General features: G+C 41.6%; 1 protein-coding gene across 3 annotated transcripts in view; it reads right to left on the bottom strand.

The window, feature by feature from the left end:
- Window positions 1-24,142, bottom strand: part of LOC134540501 (phospholipid phosphatase homolog 1.2 homolog) — a 154,003-nt gene that overhangs the window by 103,798 nt on the left and 26,063 nt on the right. Inside the window, exon 1 of one of the 3 annotated variants that reach the window (XM_063383322.1) lies at window positions 18,135-21,374. The exons of the other annotated variants lie outside the window; for them this stretch is intronic. Coding sequence (XP_063239392.1) covers window positions 18,135-18,299 — 165 coding nt within the window. The 5' untranslated portion in view covers window positions 18,300-21,374. Of the gene's footprint in view, window positions 1-18,134; window positions 21,375-24,142 lie in introns of those variants that run through there. 3 annotated transcript variants of the gene reach the window in all.

Genomic DNA, 24,142 nt, shown 5'->3' with positions numbered 1-24,142 from the left:
GTTTACAACCGCGCGCTCTACCACTAATATTAGGCCAATTGGAATTTAGAACTGTAACCTGACACCTCTGGAACATCCAGTAGCCTGAAGCGTGGTGACGAAACAGTGTTCACTTTCTCCGGAGGCGAACAGCTTTATCAGGCAGTGTGGAAATAATATTTTATAATTTTACACCAAGTGCATGTGTCGGCAGTCTCCATTATATTTGTGTAGTTTTACAAATAAACGCGTCAATACTACTACTTAAAGTGTTAAGTACAATTGCAATTATTTGGTATGTCATAACTGTTGGTGTATTTTTACTTTGCTGTGTAAAAATTTGCAAATGCACCTATGTTTAAATTGATCACAACTATCAGTTAATGTTACTGTTATCATTAAGTAATTTAAACAAATAATGAACATGTAAATTTGTCACACTCCCAAAGATAGAATTTTTCTTTTCGCCTTTAATGAACATTATAATCTTTAGACTTTTTTTATTATATACGTTTTTAATGATTGAGCAAACACTTATAATGCTCTAGTTTAACTAACGGAGTATCGACTAACGACCTATTGGTTGAAAAACCTATACCGTCTTCGTCTATCAATAGTCATGTACACGTACAAATCAAGAAGTAATAGAAATACATACCACTTTATAAAGGTTTAACTTGAAAACTTTACAGACAAGATGGAGGAACAAAATTAATGTGTTATATTTTATATTGCCATCTCAGTGTATGTGTCTTTCTTTATGAACTATCAGTTAATAATTTTTGCAGGTAATTCTTTTAGTATTTAACTTCTTTGCTCACGTAACTAGATATTTTTGTTAAACCAATAAGAAATTAATTTTCATTTTTCATTCGTAATATTATACAACTAAATTTTGTAAAACACTCTGGTATTGGACGAAGACAGCCGAACAAAAACTATTTCTTAAAAATAATAAAAATTGTTTGGAATTTTGACGGAGAAAAAGAAAACGACATTAATATTCGAACCAGCTGAGAAACTAGACGTATAATTGTGGTAAAGAAGAAATTGCAATTATGATTTTTTTAAGTTATTTAGAAGAATATTATCAGAACAATACGAGAAATATAATTATTCTACAAGGAATTGAGAAATATTTAGTTGATTTGAAGAAATATAGTACATCAAGAAATTACTTTCAATAATTGATGAAGACGAGTTTTATAATACGAAGTTTGAGGTTTTTGGAAATTTATGTTCAAGAAAATTAACATCTCTGCAAATTATTTAGAAGAGATAGAAAACTTATACGAAGGACAATAAGATTTATTCAAGCGTTCCAAGGATGAAGAAATAGACAATCTACATATTAATTAACATCTCTGCAAATTATTTAGAAGAGATAGAAAACTTATACGAAGAACAATAAGATTTATTCAAGCGTTCTAAGGATGAAGAAATAGACAATCTACATATTAATTAACATCTCTGCAAATTATTTAGAAGAGATAGAAAACTTATACGAAGAACAATACGATTTATTCAAGCGTTCCAAGGATGAAGAAATAGACAATCTACATATTAATTAACAGTTCGAAATCATCCAGAACCACCGAGAGGCGTTTCCAGGACGAAGTCGCGGAACTGCTACGATGGTATTCCCAGGATGAAGATACGGATTATTTGATGTGGAGTTCCAGGACCAAGAAGGCAAAACCGTGCTAAATAGTTCTAATACCCAGAACTATTATTACAGGTTGGTCGTATCGTTCCTAGGGAAATCTTGTAAAATTCACGAACCTTTTCAGAACAAACCCCAGAATAGTTAAATCTTTAAAATCATTTTGAACACAAGTTTTCTTCGAATACCAGAATGTTGAGGCGTCTCTTGTAAAACCAAATTGAGTAACTATTGAACCAAATTGTTTCATATAATTTATAAATCTATCGATACTACCACGAAATACCCTGCTCTACATATTGTATAAACATGATAATGGAAATTAATTCACTTTATAAACAACTAATTTTATAATTGAAGACATTTAACAAAATCGGTGTAATGTGTTTGACGATATTTCACTGATATGACGTAACTTATGTGTATCACTTTAATCTTAACTTGAATGACACTGAAAAGTAATTAACATTATAGTTTCAACTTTACTATACTAATATTACGGCATTCATATTTTTTTAAGTCAAATCATTCACACTTTTACTTGTTTTAATTAATATAAAGATTTAAATAATTGTAGTTTCTTAGAAACTGCTGGCGCCCTAAACTTTACCTTAAATGATTCATTTTTTTAATATTTTATTTTATAAAGTCACTAGAATGGGTTTAAGTATTCGAGTTATTTGAAGTCAGACCAATTTATGCTAATTTATAAATGTTTTGATGGAGGTAACCCGATAACTTTCATCAAGACATGTTGAACAAAGTTTAAAATCAATAACCTAATGTAATGTAACGTGTGTTTTTTTTTAATATGCGTATGAATTTTTGCAGTTACCAATTTGGTCCTTGAAATATTATTCTTACAAATATTATCGACTGTTTACAACGAAATTAGTGAGTGTTAACTACTACAGTGTAGTGATAAAAGTTGGACACTGATTAATTAAATACTTATTGAATGTGTTATTTCATATATCCATTAAAATGTGTTATTTAACACATTAATTACCTACTGAAATTTAAAAAAATACGTACATGCATTTATTTTAACCCAAGCCTGTAGCACAATTTGGTTTCTTTAAAACAAAATTACTCAAGTTGTATTTATCAAAAAAAATATCACACGACAAAAACGTTAATTTACAAAATCTTTGATACTCGAAATTTAACGAATTTTTTACAGCGTAACATAAATAACTCGGGATGCTACCTGCATTTTAGTGAACCCTCTCATTTCCATAATACTTGCTGTAAAAAAAATGTTCTTTCTTTCAGGACCTGGTAGGCATATTTTTGTGATTTATTCGGCACGCTGTTAATTAATCGGTCCTTCAGGAACACCTTCTATTCTAGAGAAGTGCCTAATCACTCGTCTGCCAGAGAGAGCGGTTCTCCGGCTAACATTCGACCTTATACATACACGAGACAACGTATAATTTATATTCTTTGCTCTCCCTTTTTTCGATTCCCCGCCGCGCAAAGGCGGCGTGGTAATAACCGAACATTCTCGGGCATGTTCGTAGCACACGAGCCTGACGCCGCCTGGTACACACGAGCCTGACGCCGCCTGGTACACACGAGCATGACGCCGCCTGGTACACACGAGCAGGACGTCACACGGAACTGGTACACACGAGATGACGCCTCACGGACCTGGTACACACGAGCACGGCGCCACACGGACCTGGTACACACGAGCATGACGCAGCAGCGGCCTGGTACACACGAGCATGACGCCGCAGCGGCCTGGTACACACGAGCATGACGCCACAGCGGCCTGGTACACACGAGCATGACGCCGCAGCGGCCTGGTACACACGAGATGACGCCTCACGGACCTGGTACACACGAGCACGGCGCCACACGGACCTGGTACACACGAGCATGACGCAGCAGCGGCCTGGTACACACGAGCATGACGCAGCAGCGGCCTGGTACACACGAGCATGACGCCACAGCGGCCTGGTACACACGAGCATGACGCAGCAGCGGCCTGGTACACACGAGCATGACGCCACAGCGGCCTGGTACACACGAGCATGACGCCACAGCGGCCTGGTACACACGAGCATGACGCAGCAGCGGCCTGGTACACACGAGCATGACGCCACAGCGGCCTGGTACACACGAGCATGACGCAGCAGCGGCCTGGTACACACGAGCATGACGCAGCAGCGGCCTGGTACACACGAGCATGACGCCACAGCGGCCTGGTACACACGAGCATGACGCCACAGCGGCCTGGTACACACGAGCATGACGCAGCAGCGGCCTGGTACACACGAGCATGACGCCACAGCGGCCTGGTACACACGAGCATGACGCAGCAGCGGCCTGGTACACACGAGCATGACGCCACAGCGGCCTGGTACACACGAGCATGACGCAGCAGCGGCCTGGTACACACGAGCATGACGCCACAGCGGCCTGGTACACACGAGCAGGACGTCACACGGAACTGGTACACACGAGCATGACGCAGCAGCGGCCTGGTACACACGAGCATGACGCCACAGCGGCCTGGTACACACGAGCATGACGCAGCAGCGGCCTGGTACACACGAGCATGACGCCACAGCGGCCTGGTACACACGAGCATGACGCAGCAGCGGCCTGGTACACACGATCATGACGCCACAGCGGCCTGGTACACACGAGCATGACGCAGCAGCGGCCTGGTACACACGAGCATGACGCCACAGCGGCCTGGTACACACGAGCATGACGCCACAGCGGCCTGGTACACACGAGCATGACGCCACAGCGGCCTGGTACACACGAGCATGACGCAGCAGCGGCCTGGTACACACGAGCATGACGCAGCAGCGGCCTGGTACACACGAGCATGACGCCACAGCGGCCTGGTACACACGAGCAGGACGTCACAGCGGCCTGGTACACACGAGCATGACGCCACAGCGGCCTGGTACACACGAGCATGACGCAGCAGCGGCCTGGTACACACGAGCATGACGCCACAGCGGCCTGGTACACACGAGCATGACGCAGCAGCGGCCTGGTACACACGAGCATGACGCCACAGCGGCCTGGTACACACGAGCATGACGCCACAGCGGCCTGGTACACACGAGCATGACGCAGCAGCGGCCTGGTACACACGAGCATGACGCCACAGCGGCGGGGTACACACGAGCATGACGCAGCAGCGGCCTGGTACACACGAGCATGACGCCACAGCGGCCTGGTACACACGAGCAGGACGTCACACGGAACTGGTACACACGAGCATGACGCCACAGCGGCCTGGTACACACGAGCATGACGCAGCAGCGGCCTGGTACACACGATCATGACGCCACAGCGGCCTGGTACACACGAGCATGACGCAGCAGCGGCCTGGTACACACGAGCATGACGCCACAGCGGCCTGGTACACACGAGCATGACGCCACAGCGGCCTGGTACACACGAGCATGACGCAGCAGCGGCCTGGTACACACGAGCATGACGCCACAGCGGCCTGGTACACACGAGCATGACGCAGCAGCGGCCTGGTACACACGAGCATGACGCAGCAGCGGCCTTGTACACACGAGCATGACGCCACAGCGGCCTGGTACACACGAGCATGACGCCACAGCGGCCTGGTACACACGAGCATGACGCAGCAGCGGCCTGGTACACACGAGCATGACGCCACAGCGGCCTGGTACACACGAGCATGACGCAGCAGCGGCCTGGTACACACGAGCATGACGCCACAGCGGCCTGGTACACACGAGCATGACGCCACAGCGGCCTGGTACACACGAGCATGACGCAGCAGCGGCCTGGTACACACGAGCATGACGCCACAGCGGCCTGGTACACACGAGCATGACCCCGCAGCGGCCTGGTACACACGAGCATGACGCCACAGCGGCCTGGTACACACGAGCATGACGCCACAGCGGCCTGGTACACACGAGCATGACGCAGCAACGGCCTGGTACACACGAGCATGACGCCACAGCGGCCTGGTACACACGAGCATGACGCAGCAGCGGCCTGGTACACACGAGCATGACGCCACAGCGGCCTGGTACACACGAGCATGACGCCACAGCGGCCTGGTACACACGAGATGACGCCTCACGGACCTGGTACACACGAGCACGGTGCCACACGGACCTGGTACACACGAGCATGACGCAGCAGCGGCCTGGTACACACGAGCATGACGCCACAGCGGCCTGGTACACACGAGCATGACGCCACAGCGGCCTGGTACACACGAGCATGACGCAGCAGCGGCCTGGTACACACGAGCATGACGCCACAGCGGCCTGGTACACACGAGCAGGACGTCACACGGAACTGGTACACACGAGCATGACGCCACAGCGGCCTGGTACACACGAGCATGACGCAGCAGCGGCCTGGTACACACGAGCATGACGCCACAGCGGCCTGGTACACACGAGCAGGACGTCACACGGAACTGGTACACACGAGCATGACGCCACAGCGGCCTGGTACACACGAGCATGACGCAGCAGCGGCCTGGTACACACGAGCATGACGCCACAGCGGCCCGGTACACACGAGCAGGACGTCACACGGAACTGGTACACACGAGCATGACGCCACAGCGGCCTGGTACACACGAGCATGACGCAGCAGCGGCCTGGTACACACGAGCATGACGCCACAGCGGCCTGGTACACACGAGCAGGACGTCACACGGAACTGGTACACACGAGCATGACGCCACAGCGGCCTGGTACACACGAGCATGACGCCACAGCGGCCTGGTACACACGATCATGACGCCACAGCGGCCTGGTACACACGAGCATGACGCAGCAGCGGCCTGGTACACACGAGCATGACGCCACAGCGGCCTGGTACACACGAGTATGACGCAGCAGCGGCCTGGTACACACGAGCATGACGCCACAGCGGCCTGGTACACACGAGCATGACGCCACAGCGGCCTGGTACACACGAGCATGACGCAGCAGCGGCCTGGTACACACGAGCATGACGCCACAGCGGCCTGGTACACACGAGCATGACGCAGCAGCGGCCTGGTACACACGAGCATGACGCCACAGCGGCCTGGTACACACGAGCAGGACGTCACACGGAACTGGTACACACGAGCATGACGTCACAGCGGCCTGGTACACACGAGCATGACGCAGCAGCGGCCTGGTACACACGAGCATGACGCCACAGCGGCCTGGTACACACGAGCAGGACGTCACAGCGGCCTGGTACACACGAGCATGACGCCACAGCGGCCTGGTACACACGAGCATGACGCAGCAGCGGCCTGGTACACACGAGCATGACGCCACAGCGGCCTGGTACACACGAGCATGACGCCACAGCGGCCTGGTACACACGAGCATGACGCCACAGCGGCCTGGTACACACGAGCATGACGCAGCAGCGGCCTGGTACACACGAGCATGACGCAGCAGCGGCCTGGTACACACGAGCATGACGCCACAGCGGCCTGGTACACACGAGCAGGACGTCACAGCGGCCTGGTACACACGAGCATGACGCCACAGCGGCCTGGTACACACGAGCATGACGCAGCAGCGGCCTGGTACACACGAGCATGACGCCACAGCGGCCTGGTACACACGAGCATGACGCAGCAGCGGCCTGGTACACACGAGCATGACGCCACAGCGGCCTGGTACACACGAGCATGACGCCACAGCGGCCTGGTACACACGAGCATGACGCAGCAGCGGCCTGGTACACACGAGCATGACGCCACAGCGGCGGGGTACACACGAGCATGACGCAGCAGCGGCCTGGTACACACGAGCATGACGCCACAGCGGCCTGGTACACACGAGCAGGACGTCACACGGAACTGGTACACACGAGATGACGCCTCACGGACCTGGTACACACGAGCATGACGCCACAGCGGCCTGGTACACACGAGCATGACGCAGCCGGGCATGACTCGTTCATTGTCTCAGCAACTCCACTTCCCGCCCCTATTGTCTTACGTAGTATCTGACTGTTATCTCGACCACGAAACTGGTTTGACTGGGATTATTCGACTGCAGGTACATAAAGTAAATGTAAGTTGCCTTACTGTTAGAGACCTGCAAAATTCGCGGATTCATTCGGTGATAGGCTAGAATGCTAACACATATACCTCTTAGATAATTTTGCTATTGGGTTACTGTTCATCTGGATGAATCTCAACCAGTTATAAACCCTCAACCAAAGAAGGATCGAATCACAGACAAACCAGCTGAGACGACTTACAAGTCGGCAGCCAATGAACTTGCGTTATTTGCCCAAGTGTACAGGGGTATGTGCAGTCTATCCTGAAGGCCATCGAAACCGCGAATTTTGCAGGTCTTTTCTTATGGTCTAAAGTTCTTCCCGATGCTGTTATGCGGTTCTGAAGTTGGAGTTGAGCAACTGGTTCACTGCAAATAACAGAGAAAGTAAGCGTCCGGCTGAGGTCTAATTGAACTAAATGTACAATCACTTCAGAACCTGTCGCTGTCTAAAAACCAGAGGCGGCTAAAGGGTCCCGCGCCAGCTCTTTGCATTTTCTTTCTCCTTGTTTTCTGTGGAAAATACGTACATAACCGGAAAAGAATGAATTAAAACTTTCATTAACATGTATCATAATGTGTTGGTCATTTTGATTTTGTATTACAAAATAATTTTACAATTTATAAAACCGATCTGAGTATATTCATCCAGGAAATTTAAAATATTTCTTAAGATAAATTTTAAACCCATCTACAAAACGATTGCTTGGGGGAAAGAAAATTGGGGTCAGCAACAGTTTAGCTCCAACTTCGAAGGCGTATACCAGCCTCGTGACGCACTTTAAACAGAAAGTCATGTTATGTCACTTCGACTTACATTTTTGTCGTGAACCAGCAGCCGAAATTTTTCAGTCGAACCCAAGACTCGCCCTGTATAAGCGCTTTTTATGAAACAACTAGCCAATGCCCGGCATAAGATGCTATGCCTCTTTCAAATTTGTTTAATCTATATCTGTACCTCTATAAATCTAATAATATTTCTCTGTGTATAAAAACGTATCTACATCTCTCTATCCCTTTCTATATGTCTACATATCTATGGCCATATCTCAGTATATCTTCCTATATATATATTTTCATAATACTATATATCGTTCTGTCTCTATACATCTATACATCTACTTCTCTCTATCTCTCTATGTATATATCTTCCTACCTATTTATTTATCTTTACGAAACAGAAGGTGAACATGCAAACAATCATTTATATTTTATTTATAAATCTTTTTACCTGTCACAGGCGTGACATAGGTATATAATAGCATATAATACGTACACATAGCCGTTTCATTATATAGTTTAAAATTTCGGTCTGTTAATCAAATGATTCAATGGTCGACGTACCTGTTCAGGCAGCGAATTATAGCGGCGAGTGCGGAAACAATGCGTAGTTCGCGTCCAGAAATGAGTTGGAAATACAGCGTTACATGTATATTTAAAATCAGGCTCGGCATTATTTTGAAGATTGTACGTTATTTCGCGTCCTAGTTCCGTTTTTTAAGAACACGAGAACATGAATTTGCTCGTTACCGAGTACTGAAAGACCGTTTCACGTTTATTGACGTGACAACGTCTAATAAATCGATGAACGCCGGCGGCACGCACGAAAAAGTGTCCCGTTGCGCACATTATCCCGTTACGCTGTGTCCCGTAACGCTCATTGTACGCTTGCGCCGCATCTAATCTCTCTTCCACTCGATTGGAGCAACCATCGATTTGACTTTTTCGAGGCACATTCAACTTGAAACACTCACATTCGTTTCCTACTTTTCCTATCATCGTCCTATCCTTAACAGAATAACACAGATTGAAAGAAGTTAAATAGCAAAAATGTATCAAAGTTATAGTTAAAATAATCTGTTTGTTAAAGTAATAAACATATTTGAATTAATGAGTGCAAATAAAAGTAAATTTATCAATTAAATTGTAGATTTCATTTCACTACTTCTTTGTATCCATACTAAATAGTGATAATTCAATAATAATAATTTAATTCAATTCATAAAAGTATGCAATCATTTCATCAATGTTTTGTTATGACGTTGTCACGTTAAACTATCGTCCGTAAACCGACTTTACAGACAACTTTTTTTTTTTTAGTTTTAATTGTGAACACAGCCTCGTGGGGAGCAGGATCGTGCGCTCGAGGCTCCGAGGAACATAAGAAGACGTGAGAGAGAGAGAGAGAGAGAGAGAGAGAGAGAGAGAGAGAGAGAAGATATAACTAGTGAAGGATGAGCCCGCGAGGAGAAAACTGTTACCTCTTGGGCGAGCGGGCAGAGACCAGGTAGAGAGATGAGGCACGATAACAGATGGGAGACTCGATTAAAATAAAAATGAAAAAAAAAAAAGTCTACTCGGCTGACAAAACATTCGTGCGCATACTCTGTCCGCCGTCCCGAGAGCGATTGCGTTTCCCGCATCTGCACCGCCGCGATATACTCCATCCGCCGTAGAACGCCCTGCGATCGCGTTTTTTTTGTTGTTATAATTTGATCAAACACAACAGAGACTTAATACCGGACAGCTCTATACCAACAGCACGTGCGAGAGGTGAATAAAATACTTTTTTTTACAGATGAATCGTTGAATTATTTTATTATATTATCTGGTGTCATATTTCTAAGAGAAAAAAAAGTTATTTTTCGTTGTCATAACGTTAATAACATAAGACAGGGTTTCCGAACCGGTGGTGCGCGTACCACTAGCATTACGTGGCAACGTCGCAGGTGGTAGGCGATCAATTGCTGTCAATTTAAGTTCCACTGGCCCTGATATTAAAAGTTTGATAATGGACAAATGGCAAAAGGTTTCCCGCTAAAAAAAAAGCAATTTTTTATTAATCCGGAATTTTGGACTCATTTTTAATATTATTGTCCAAAATTGTTTGTTTGTAGCGTTGTTCAATTTGAATTAATGTGTTTAATTGTTTTGTTTTCGGAGTTACGTGTTATAAATAAGACTGCCATTTTGCAATAGACATTTCATTTTTTCCCTAAATTTCAAAAATAACTATAGCTTATATATTAATATCTCAAACTAAAAGGTTAAGTAGGTCTAGTGCCTAGTGGTCATGTCTGCATGATTACATGCTAACAGCGTGAAGCCGTTTTTTTTCCTTCAGCTAATTGTTGCGCCATATAGGATAAACGCCCAAAACATTGGCTGAAGTGTAGTGTTTGCTGTGCGGAAACAGTTTTAAATGACTTTTCTTTTAAAAATGAAAGTGACAGTTTTTACCGATGGAGATTCTAATTCACACTTAACTGATCATCATCAGACGGTACAAGCACAATTTCCGCAATGTTTTGGGCGTGTACAATACGGAGATGGTGAGGTAGCACGTCACACAGCATCCCGTCTCCTGGCAATTCTTAACTCCATGGGTGTTGAGGGGCCCGCCTCGTCAGAGTTGTATGTGTATCAGTGAGGCGGGATGATAAGCGCGACGCTCGCTGGTGCTTCTAGCGCGGTGTCTCCTCTGGACTGGCGCGCAGTCTTCTCGTCGTCACAGGATAACTGCGAGATCTGAGCGGTGACCGTAACATTATACGGCGGAGAAATGAAGATAAAGGCGTAATGCAAGTCCCTTAAGGGGATTGGTGCACCAGCATCGTATTATAAAAAACAATATATTTGTGAATGATTCAGCTGCTAGAGAAGATTTGAACCATTCTGGTGTAAAATTTATTTTTTTATTTTTTTTATTTTAATTAGATTATTGCTGATTTTCGGGAATTTTTTAAATTCAAGCTTTATTAAAAAACTATAAAGAATTCAGTGGTAAAACTTTCGCAGATAAATTTTCAGACACGGGAGATATGACTGTGAGCATTATTTTATCTGTAATCATTATTAATTTAACGTATTTACAATTTAAATTTTAATAAATGAGCTGCTACGAAATTGCGTGATATTCATTTGCGAATTTAATAACATTCGCGTTTTCATTTGTAATTCAAACGCCTACATATCTGTCGGCTGAATGATTGACTTTATTTTAGTCTTTAGCTTATTGCAGTCGGACCTAAAGTAAAAACGTAGCTGTAGATGTTTGAGCCGCGTGCAAGCTCGGATACGAGAAATTATGGAGCGCGCTGGACAGTAGTGACACCTTGCGACAGTTTCCCGAACTTGTTGCAGCCCGTTCCCACCCTGCCACAGCTGTCTGCTGTTTACGAAGGGGAGACGGGATTTCGCGTGAAACTGATATGAAGTCAACGTATTCATTTTCAGTAGATAAGAGAACGTGTTTGGTCTAGCTCGGCGTATAATTGAATGGTTATTCTCTGTTATTATTGAGCACAGTGATTTAGCTAGATGTTTTTTGTTGTAAGCGTGAGATTTATTCAGGAATAAAATGCCGAAGAAGCAGAGTACACAAAAGAACAAAACTATCGAAAGCCATTAGAGCGCTTAGAAAAAAGAATAAAGAAAGATAAGATATTATTTTATTATAGCTTTTTTTGCCATACATTTATTTTTCAGAGTTGCGTATGTACAACGCGATGGACGCGATGCGACAACAAAAAGATGTGTAAAATTGTAAACATGTTTTTTTTTTTTCCAGCAATGCGTGAACCATTCATAAACTATACTCAACATGTATACGTATAATTACGTTTGAATTTTTTTTTATGAGAGGCATCAATGTTAACAAGTTTTTTAAGCCACAATAGACTTTTTTCAGAAAAATAAGTGTAGCAGAAAACACTCAACATAGTCTCACACAAAATCAGTTTACATGAATGCAGTTTTAAGAAGTAAGCTACGTAAATAATAGTTAAACATTATTTAATATCTGCTGGTAACGTTTCCAAAGTATCAGCTTCGCCTTCATTCACGAACAATATTCGTGAGCTTATTTATTTATTTTGCTGGCGTTTCGTTGGTGACTGTTAGGACTGCAAAATTAGTAAACATTTTTCACCCTATCCTGAGTTAAATATAAGTGTGCGCGGTTAGATGAGGACCTAGATGTGTCTCATGCTTACGCCTTTACACTCTACTCATGCGGGGTATTAACCATGCGCGTAAGGGCGCGTTGCCAATGACCTGTAGGATAGTCTCAACAATCCTCTACGGACTCGAAAAATGTCACCTGCTCATTGGCTACTTGACTTGTGACAATTGTTTGTTGTAATGCCTGTGATTCATCGTTGATTTTGTTGAGGAGTTTTCAGTGATTCAGAGCCTCCCATTTAACTGTGGCCGAATTGAAGAAGCAGTACAAATGTTACATGCTTGAATTCATAGCGAATGGAAACCACAAATATTTACTGATGTAGTGGTTGGTAAAAAAAAATATTATTCGTATCGCGTCCATCGCTTCGCGCCATGGTGGCTCCTATATTATATGGATTTACAAAATATAACGATTCATTTACGACACTTAAGATAAGGTGTGTAGGATTTTAAGAATTCACTTGAATTAATATTTAAGAACATATTTCAGGATAACTTGTGAAGACGCTCGTACAGACGGCACCGGTTGTGATGACTCATTGTTACCAGAGCAGGTATATACGAAGTGGCATGTGAAACCTCAACACAATTCGAAAATCACTAAGTGTTACATTGAAATGTGTCCGCTACAAATGTTCAGGAATTATAATTTTGAAATCGAGTAGAAATATTCCTGCAATTAGCATTAGGTATATTTTAATAGACATTGAAAGCGAATCATTAAGTAGCTTCAAAATCCAAATACCAGAATACAGATAGTCTGTAACAAAACAGACCTCACCGACTAGATATGGTCCAGATTGTTAATACTAACACATTTGAAAAAACTGACCAGTTACTTAATATGTTTAAAATTTTTAAACCTGTTTAGATGATTGGTGATGTAATAATGTCTCTTGGAAACTACATAAGATTTTAACTGCTTTTATTTCTCCATAAATTCGCAAATCACCATGGCGGCCATTTTACGATCACGATTTAGTTCTTAAATTTTAAATTAGTTTATTTGTTGAGAGCCTGGTACAATGTGTCTGACCACTAAAGCGATCCGAGCCGCATAGTGTATACTACTGCGAGGTTGCTGAAGTAGGCTCGGGTCGGGACGAATTTCGCTGTGAAGAAACAAAGGTTTTTAATACATGTAAAATTATCCCAAAGCCGAAAATTTGTACAGTAGTAGAATGAACATTTCTTAGTAACACGTCAAAAGTTTAAGTACAGCCGCAAACCTTGTGCGTCACACCAGGGGCGCAACAACAAGGGGGGGGGGGGCAAGGGTATTTTGCCCCCCCCCCCCCCTCTGAAACATTGAAGTGGGGGCAAACGGGGGCAAAGAAAGTGCTGTGTAATCAATTTTTAGATAATAAAACTGCTTAAATAGCACCATTTTCCACCTTGAAATACAAATTTTCTAGGGGGAGGACCCCCGGACCCCCACGCTTCAATAGGGAGGATCGATGATTCTTTATAAAAAGGTATATTCCCCCCCCCCCCTTTGGAAATTTAGTTGTTCCGCCCCTGCGTCACACCAAAAACGAGCAGTTAAGTACAAAATGACAATTTTTTGAAACGATCCACAATAATGGATATTGCTAATGCAGTTTATGGAGTAGACCGTCAGTATGGAACCAAAAATAATCTGGAAACATTGCCCTATCTGAGGATAGTGATAAAAAGCACAAAGTTTAAACATGTTTCTATAAAATAGACCTTTTAAATCATTAAAGGTAACGAATTAACTTTCATTCAATTTTAAGGAAATATAAATACATCTTACATAAACTTAAAGAGCCCAACGTGGAAATCGCTTGAAGTAAACGTTGTTGCATATTTATTCATCTTTAAATTGGTATATTTTTTAAGTGTCTCATACAATTAGTCTGACCACTAAAGCGATCCGAGCGCGTAGTGTATACTACTGCGAGGTTGTCGAAGTAGGCTCGGGTCGGGACGAATTTCGCTGTTAAGAAACAAAAATTTTTAATACATGGAAAATTATCCCAAAGCAAAAATTTTGTACAGTAGTAGAATGAACATTTCTTAGTAACACGTCAAACGTTTACCGATGAAACCTTGTGATCACACCAATAATGAGCAGTTGAGTCCTTAATGATAATTTCTACAATGATCCACAAAAATGTTTCGTAAACTTAATAACTTTAATACTTTTTTAAGTCGGTTCTCATTATGACACCAATGTAATATAAAAGAATGCCCTACATGGTAATTGTGATAAACACCTCAAAGTTTAAACGTCATATTATTAAATTGGTAATTTTAATCATAAAAGGTAAGAAAAAAATATATTTTTATAGAAATTTGACTACATGTTACATAAATTAAATATGTTGAGCGTAGCGTCAAAATCACTTCATAAATATTGTCTGTGTGTGTGTTTTTTTTAAAGGTTTAAATGTGTATATTTTGAGTGTCTGGTACAATAGTCTGACCACTGATGTATTTCAAGCTGCGTAGTGTGTGTGCAGCAGTGTTAAAGTCGCTCGTGCTGGGACGTTTTTTGCTACAGAAAACTAAGGTTTTTAATGTATGGTAATTCCAGACTGAATTTTACTCTGAAAGAATAAAAGTTTCCTAACTACAAGTGATTTTTGCTGCAAACGTAGATAAAAATCTTCCAGGATGCGATTTGCTTAGGTAAAAGTGTTAGTATGATAAATTCTTTAATTTCTAAATTATTAATAAATAACAACAATAGAACTTCCCAGAAAGTTGTGATAAACTGACGATATTGCGCGAGTAGCAGACCCGTACGTGACTACAGAGAAAGGCTATTTTCCTTGACCGTTAGGATTTCTGGGACAAACACCCTCTCACAGCTAGGGTCATAAAATACGGTCAAACTCTTGCAAAAACATCCACCACCGCTCTTTGCCACTAGCAATTCAACGAAGTAAGCTAGGCGCAGCACTCCAATGAATTAACTTCGAAAAAAAAATACTAAATATGTAATTCTATCAATACATTTTACAACATAACTTATGTTTTATTTATTTTCTGGAAAAAAATAATATTATCATACGAATTATGTTATAAAAGTGACAAAACTCAATAAGTACATTTACGGTGTATGGTTTTCTTCAATTGTTATGTAGTAAACTAATTTTATACAATGAAATATATATATATTATAATATAGGCTACATTAAAATTTTGCATAGTTCTGATCGAAAATAATATAGTGTACTAGCTGCCCGACCCGGCTTCGCACGGTTGTATTTATGGGGGGGGAAATGAGACCAAATCGAATAGCACCGATGGTTTCCCGACTCTCGAGCACGTAACGTTGTCATGGAGACGAAGTGCCCACTGTTTCCCGGTCTTAAACACCAATCAACATTGATAATTAGTTTATTATTAATTATAAATTATTAAGACTATTAATCGAAATAAAAACTACCCTATCTCTCAAGTTGGAAACAATTACACATAAATGCCAATTTTCATCGAAATCGGTTGACTTGGTAAAGAGTTCACTGGACCTTTTTAGAAATCAGATGTAGTTAGTAATTGTCTTCTTAATTTGAATAATTTATATCACTTTCAAATCCCGACCGACTTTGTTCTACCAGTGTATAGTTATTTACCTGTATATATCTAAAAATTGGTGGTCTGTATTTAATGAGTGATGAGGACTACACTAACAATGAAATAGTCGTTGCCATGGAGACGAATGAAGCATCAACAATGCTACAGCCGTTGCCGTGGTGATTTTCTGCCAACTCATACATACATCACATTAGAAAACTCTAAAATTATCAGATTAAGACCATTAATCGAAATAAAAACTATCCTATCTCTCAAGTTGGAAAAAATTACACATAAATGCCAATTTTCATCGAAATCGGTTAAGTGGTTTAGGAGTCCATTGAGGACAAACATTGTGACACGAGATTTATATATATTAAGATTAGAAATAAAACATAATTATATTTTTTGGTATTAAAATCATTTTGAATAATAACATTTTTGTAACAAAATACGAACACACATATATATAAAACCAGAGGTCCTCTAGAATTTTGATTTACAAGTTCCAAGCAGAAATTGTTTATTATTAATTTTATTGTATCAAAAATCATTCATATAAGAAAAAATAATATGTATATCTCAATAGATGTAACATGAATACACCATATCATATGCATTAAATATATTTTAAGTAATCCGTAAATAAGACTAAGTTTATTGAGTGTCGCAGTACGCAGCGTGTTTCAAAGCCCGCCGGCCGTGAAAGATCAGTACGGCCGCAGTACACTGCAACGCTCGGGCAGCTTTAATGAGGCAAATAATTATGCTAGACTCTTTATAAATATACTATCTTAAAGCTAAAAGTATAATTAAAAAACATTAGACATTTTTTCGCATTGGGCTCTTCAAATCGGTGTAAATCGTATTTTTATCTGGGTGGCAAAGATAAAAAAATATATGTCGTGAATTAATCGCTTTATATCATATCTTAAATATTAAAAATTTATTTATTTTCTAACATTAATGGGTGTATTACAGTTTCTAGATTATTTTGGTAAGTTTACGGACAGTCAAAATTAAAAACTGTATAAATGGGTAGCATTTTAATGGACTGATGCAAGTTGCTGTCACCTAGGACTTAAATGCCAATTTTCGGTGATAACGTACAAAGTCTACAGCGGTAAACTTTCTGTATGTTATTAAGCATAGTCAACTCTACCACAGTACAAAAATTCAGCTTTGGACAAATTTTTCACAGGTTTGTGCATTTTTAAGTCTTGGTTTCCTGGAGTAACACGAAAGTCTACGCGGGGTAGGGCGGCTACCTGATCCGAGAATGAAGGATAGGGCGAGATGGGAAGCGAAGATAATAGCTGGTTATCGCGGTTCGCTTTCCGTCCGTGTTGGAGAGAGAGAGAGAGAGAGAGAGAGAAAGGCGATATTGTGGAAGACCTTCGAAAGATTCCCGCTAGATGGCAGGCCTCAGAGCTGCGACCTTCGACAACCTCCACCCACAGAAGCTCTCTCGCCACTAACTCGCCAAATCTAACCCGCTAGCTTATATACGTGCTGGCTGGCCTTACAGTAGTAATAAACAAGCATTTATGAAACACTTAAGCTCATTTCCAACAAATTCTGGCGAATGACTGTTTTTTGTCCTGCACCAATCCCCTTAAGTGCTTTAAAGAATCTGTACCGGTTGTTTCACGTCTAAAAATTACTCTGAAAACACGCGTTTTAGACATTTTAACTCTTCTAAAAATACAGTTTAAAAATCTTCAACCGAAATCAAAAGTACTTTTCGGCCCTCAGCAAACTCTTTAAATGCTTTTCGTAAGCAGACCCCGCTCGGATATCTTGAGTAGTTTTGAAAACGCTTTGTTTTTCCTGAAGCTCTGCGCACCGTGTGTGTGCCCGGGTAGGCGGGTGCCTTAACACCAACGTTTCTGAACGGTAAGCAGTTGTCCCTGCCACAGATGCACTGCACCTCGAGTTACCTTGTTGCCGGCGGGGTCTCGCATCGGCACAGCGCTGTAGGCGCCCGCGGGCGAACCAGAGGTCTCGCCCATCGCGTCTGTGGCGCTCCGTGCAGCGGCGAGATGTCTGCGCCGCGAGACAGCCTTGCAGACACGCGACATCTTATCGCCTTTATCAGCGTGCATCACTCGTCACAAGTGCTCTGTTACTGCGTCAATAAGCCCTTCAGACACCGCGCACTCAATCATTATCGAGGTAACTCCCCCGCCCATTTCGCATCTTGTTTTTTTTTTTTTTTGACGTGACAACGGTCTAATAAAGCGATGAACGCCGGCTGCACGCACGAAAAAGTGTCCCGTTACGCACATTGTTCCGTTACGCTGTGTCCCGTTACGGTCATTGTTCCGTTATTATGTGACCTGTTACGCTCATTGTACGCTTGCGCCGCATCTATCTCTCTTCCACTCGACTGTTTATAAAGTGAAATGAAAAGTTAATGTGGTTTTCAGTGCTTATTAGAACAATTTCGGCAATAAAGGTTAATTATTCTTGCATTTTAAAAATCTGATTACTAGAATAATTTCAAGTATTTATTCCTTTATTATTAAAATAAAAATGATTCAATTTTATTCATAAAAGTATGTAATCATTTCATCAATGTTTTGTTATGACGTTGTCACGTTAAACTATCTTCCGTGAACCGACTTTACAGACAACCAATTTTTTTTTCTAGAAATTAGAAAAAAAAAATATTTTTTTCCCCCTAATAGAAAACTGTATGTACACTTTAAAAACGTAAGCGAGTCTTTCAGCACTCACCAGAGTAACATCTAACCTCGGTAACGAGCTAATTCGCGTGTTCTCAATTTGCTAAGACACTTATAGTACCTACGAAACTTGAGTCACGAAAATTGACGTAGAATTCTTTAAAAATAATGCCGAACGCGATGAATATACGAAAATTTGGTTTTCAACCACATTTTTTTCACATGAATCACACGCAGTGTCCGTCCGACACAATTTGAGACATTTCTATTGTGGACGGGTCTTAAGGGTGTATTGTATGTCCGTTGTTCCTGGTCACTATTTTATATTTACGTTTCACGCGGTTAAACTTGCAGACTTTTTGAGTGGCTGAAGTTTCATAAAGATGTCGCATACTTTTTGGATAGTTAGGCTGGCCAGTTAAATTTTTGCGTTTTTTTTTTCCAGTATGAATAAGGAGAATGAAATTGAAGCCAGTTTTACTGGCTACTTCGTGATATGATTTAATTTGTTTCAGAAAAAAAAGCATTTTTAATAGCCTTTTTTAAATCCTCTGATTTTTTTTTATTTTAAATTTTGAATAAAATTAAATCATTTTTTTAAAATACATTTGAAACATGCCACGCAAAAGCCACCAGCTTTGCCTTAAACCCAAAAAATTTCTGTTTTTATTTATTTTTAATTTCATTTGGTTCTCCTCCTCCATAGCACACAAAAATTTTTAAAAATTCAACCTTACCAGCTAATCATGCAAAATTGTGCATTAAACGTTTTTTTTCTTCCTTTTCATTCTGTTGGAGAATGCCCAGGAAAAAAAAATGTCGACGAGTGAAAACGTGTTAAACGTAAAAAGAAATCAGTGACCTGTGACGGGAGATACTCCCTTGTCGTCTCACGAATTGTGCCGACGAGGTCACGGAATGTGCCGGCGAGGTCACGGCCCATGGTGTAAGAAAGGGAGGTGAAACCGTCCGGCCGCCCAAAATCGTCCTCCACTGCGCACTACGTCATACTATTTTATTCCAGAACCTCGAGTCTTTTTGAAATGATTGTGAAGTCCAAACACTGGACAACTACATAAAAGCACTCAGGATTATGTAAGCACCAACAATAACAAAGGTTCGCACGAGACGCAGATGAAGTGGATGGGAAGCGCCTGAAAGAAGAGCGCCGGCTACAACCAAGGTGACGTAGCGAGGGAGCGCGTGGAGGGGGAAAACCTGCGCACGGTTTCACCTCCCCTTCCTTACACCATGGCCCCGCCGGGAGATGGCGTGCCGCGAGCTGTCACCTGAGTCACAGGTAGTAGCGGGATATCTCCGGGCACCGTAAGGTCGTTAGGCGGCCGGACAGCCACCAATCTGGACGCCGTTCAGAGACGAGGAGAGACGACCGCCTCCGGCCACGGGGTCCCCCCTCCCCCCCAACTCAATCACGCGACGTCACGCGACGCTACCAGGGAATGAGATATCGTAACGTTGTTGCCACAACAGAACGCGTCAATTCCCACCGACCAAAGCATCCTCCCCTCCGGCATGCGTACAGCGAGTATAACCAGTCGTGACATTATGCATGTTCGAATTCTCACAAACTGGTGTTCAAATAAAGAAAATAAGAAGGGGAAAAAAACATTTTCGGCGATCATTTGTTTGTTGTGTTTATAAATTCCTCGCGGTTTATTCCCGATAATGTTTTTTTTTTTAATAGGTATGTATGCGTTCAGTTAATAAATTCACGATGGTTAATACGCAGAGAAAAATACTAAACCACTGCTTTGGACCTGATTTTCAACAGTGAATTTTATTAATAAACTGTCCATCTTTTAATAATTCACTATAACATTTCCATTCGTCTGTGTGAACTGTGGCGGAAGGACGCAGATCACGTAGTTTCCTTACCCGCCGCTAGAATTCGCTGCCGGAGCAGCCACGTCGATTAGCGAATCATTCCATTTGCAGAGAGAAATTTTAAAACTATATAATGTAACTGCTCCGACAAAAGCGAAAAAGACTTGAAAAAAAAATAAACCCCGGCTTTGGACATGGTTTTCGACAATAAATTTTATTAAAATACAACCATCTGGTTAAAATTCGCTAAACAGGTTAATACTATGAATTTCCCTTTGGCTTTGTGAACTTTGGATTGCACTATCCTCCACAGATGTCAAGACAGTGGTTACACATTTCCGTTCCATACGACTTCCGTCGCATCATTGGCGACAGTGGAGCGAGTGGAGCAGTCGCTCCAGGGCGGAAGGCTCTGGGGGGGGGGGGGACTTCCTGGAGAAAAATTGTAATTATTACAAATGTCGGATATATATAAAATTAAAGTTGGCTCTTCTTCAATCAGGTTTCTCTTTTATGAACTCATTCCCTGGTAGCTTCGCTCGCATTGAAGCCATTAAATAAGTATCAGAGATCATTACAATAGAAATGAATCAATAAAATATATTTCTCTGTAACAAAAATAAATAATTTTGAATTTTGACCGTCGATAATACAGTGCAACGGTATTACAACTCAGGGTTGCTAGATGGCGTTAAAGTAACTAGATTCTGAGATTTTTCGCCAAACATTTTTTTAATCTTTCGTAAAAAATATATTTTTTTCAATAAAAAGTATCCTATGTTACTTCTAATACCTCCAAGAAAATGTGTACAAAGTTTCATGATGATCGGTTAAGTAGTTTTCGCGTGAAAGTGTAACAAACAAACTTACATTCACATTTATAATATTATAGTAGGGATAGTAGGGATATTATAAATTAAATAATTGTGATAAAGTATAATATTTGCAGTGTTGTTAAGTAACGAATTACAAGTAATCGAATTACTTGTAACGATTACTTTTCAAGTAATTTATACTTGTAACGAATTACATTTAAAAAATGTAATTCGTACTTGTAATCGGAATACATAACATTAATTGTAATCGTTACATTAAGGTAATCGATACTTTATATTAACTTGCCGTTACTTTTATTCTCGGAACATATAATGAATTCAGTTAAGAACAAGAAGAACATACATTTTTGTATTAGTAAAGTTTATAAGTTTACGCTTGTAGTGCTAGTGACTTGCAGTGTATCCAACATTACCCTATCCTAAAATCTGCATTTTTAAAATTTAACACATCACTGCCGTCAAGTGCTCCCGTTGAGCGTCTTTTTACTGTTGGTAAAGATGTTTTTGCCATCAAGAGAGGGAATATATTTGATGAGAACTTTAAAATGCAATTGTTTTGTAAGGTCAATTCCAGAATTTAAAGAGTTATTTTTATTACAGGTAGCTACTTGTATGAAGTCTTTTGATGTTATTCAAGCATGTTTGTCCTCAAATATTATTCATTTAATTAAAGATAATATATTTAATCATTACATGAAATAATTTTTTTTAACAAAACATATATGTATGTTTATTAATGTAACAGTGTGTAAAAAATTTGAATCGTAAGTCAATTTTAAAATGGTAGTGGAAAGTAATTGTAATTGTAATTGTAATTTTACTGATTACTTTTATGTAAAGTAATTTTTACTTGTAATTAGTTACATTGTCACCACAGTAATTGTAATTGCGCCCAATTACTTTTTCCGAGTACTTTTAACAACACTGAATATTTGTAACTGAATCCCCACCAAAAGGTTTGTCAAGAGTTGGACGTAGACTGAGCCACGTCGCCGCGCTGCCGTCTGGCGGCGTATCGGCGCATGCGCACGAGACCATCGTCACTGCGCATCTCATCCTGTTGGGTTTCCACTCGTTCAACGAGCTACACCTTAGTGCTCAGTCTTGTCTTTGAATATATATACTGTATAGAAGTCGCGAGTGGATAGGATTTACTCTACGTTTTTCAGAAGCGTATGATGAGCAGCTTGGGAACTTCACCGCTGCAGTGCGCTGCCGTAACGCCCTGTATCGTCTTAGTTGTTATTTACACGTTAGGGCGCAGCACTGTCGCCCGCTGTCATTCCCCGCATCCCCCACCCATCATTCACTGCAGCTCAACGTCGTTCAACTGGAGGGGGAAGGGGTGTTTGAAGAGTTCGACACTTGTCCGCTAGGGACCACCACAAGTCGATGCCCTAGAGATGGTGGCGATTGCGGCGGTGAATTAACCAACTACCTCAAAACCGTATTAGAAATTTTAACCTGGGCTGGCGACTTCTATACAGTATATATATTCAAAGGTCTTGTGTAGTGAGTGGCTAGTGAGTCATCAGTGTCGCGCAATTTTGTGATTTTTGCGATTGCTTTGCTGTTCTTTTATTTGGTCTAATTTATACAGCACGTGCAATTTAGTTTTAAACAGCGGTTACACGGGTAAGTTACCTATATATTCCATGTTACAGTGTCAAAGAAGTGTAGTGGTGCAGAATGCCACAAACGAAGGAAAGAGAAAGAAAGTGCAGAACTAATTGAACTGAAAAAAAAAAACGAGAAAGTTATCGTGTTATTTTTCGAAAACAAGTGAGGTGTTAAATAAACAACAGTTTGCTTTCTGGAGATAATGGAGAAGTAACACAGACTGAGACATCGGCTACTTCACCTGTTCTCCCTGTTCCCAGCACCAGCTCAGAGTGAGGGTCTGTGGTTGTTCAAGGGCCCAGTGGCGCAGTTGAGATTGCAAATGAAAAGGTAGAGCGTGGACAGATTGGTGAAAAACGGGATGTCAAAGAGATTATTTCATGTGATAGAGGAAACTTTGAAGAAACTCTCAAATTTCAACAAAATAGGTTAATAATAAAGTTAGGTCATCACCAGCCGAAAGGTCCATTACCGAAAGACGAAGATGGTAGAAATAAAAATAGGGGGTTTGATGAGAAATAGCATTTTCAGAAAAATAAAAACCACCCATTAAAAGTAAAACGTAGCTGGTTATGCTATTCAAACGTCCTAAATGTTTGCTACTTGGTCATATCTTGCCAACAAGTGAATTATTTGAAGGAAATTTCAGCTGGATACAGTATCGTCAACTGACACCCTATGCTCTCTCAGTGGAAAGTCAATAGTAGCTAAAGTTATAATTACGTATACAACGCGTTTTAGTACTTTCCTCAATAATCAGTAGCTTTTTTGATCTCTTCTAGATCTGCACAGTCAACAGTAAGACCCATTTGCTAGCGGAAGTATATTTCATTTGAAATTGCGTGACTGTGTGATTGTTCGTGGTTTGTTATGTTTCGTCCTAAATGTTCCCAGTCGGACGTACCTTTGGTAAACCCTACTTAACTACAAGACGTATCAAAAAGCCAGCACCAGTTTAGC

The sequence above is a fragment of the Bacillus rossius genome, chromosome 16 (assembly GCF_032445375.1).
Source record: "Bacillus rossius redtenbacheri isolate Brsri chromosome 16, Brsri_v3, whole genome shotgun sequence".
NCBI classification, from domain to species: domain Eukaryota; kingdom Metazoa; phylum Arthropoda; class Insecta; order Phasmatodea; family Bacillidae; genus Bacillus; species Bacillus rossius.
Note: the sequence above shows the minus strand (reverse complement) of the source record. Positions and strands in the feature narration are given on the sequence as shown.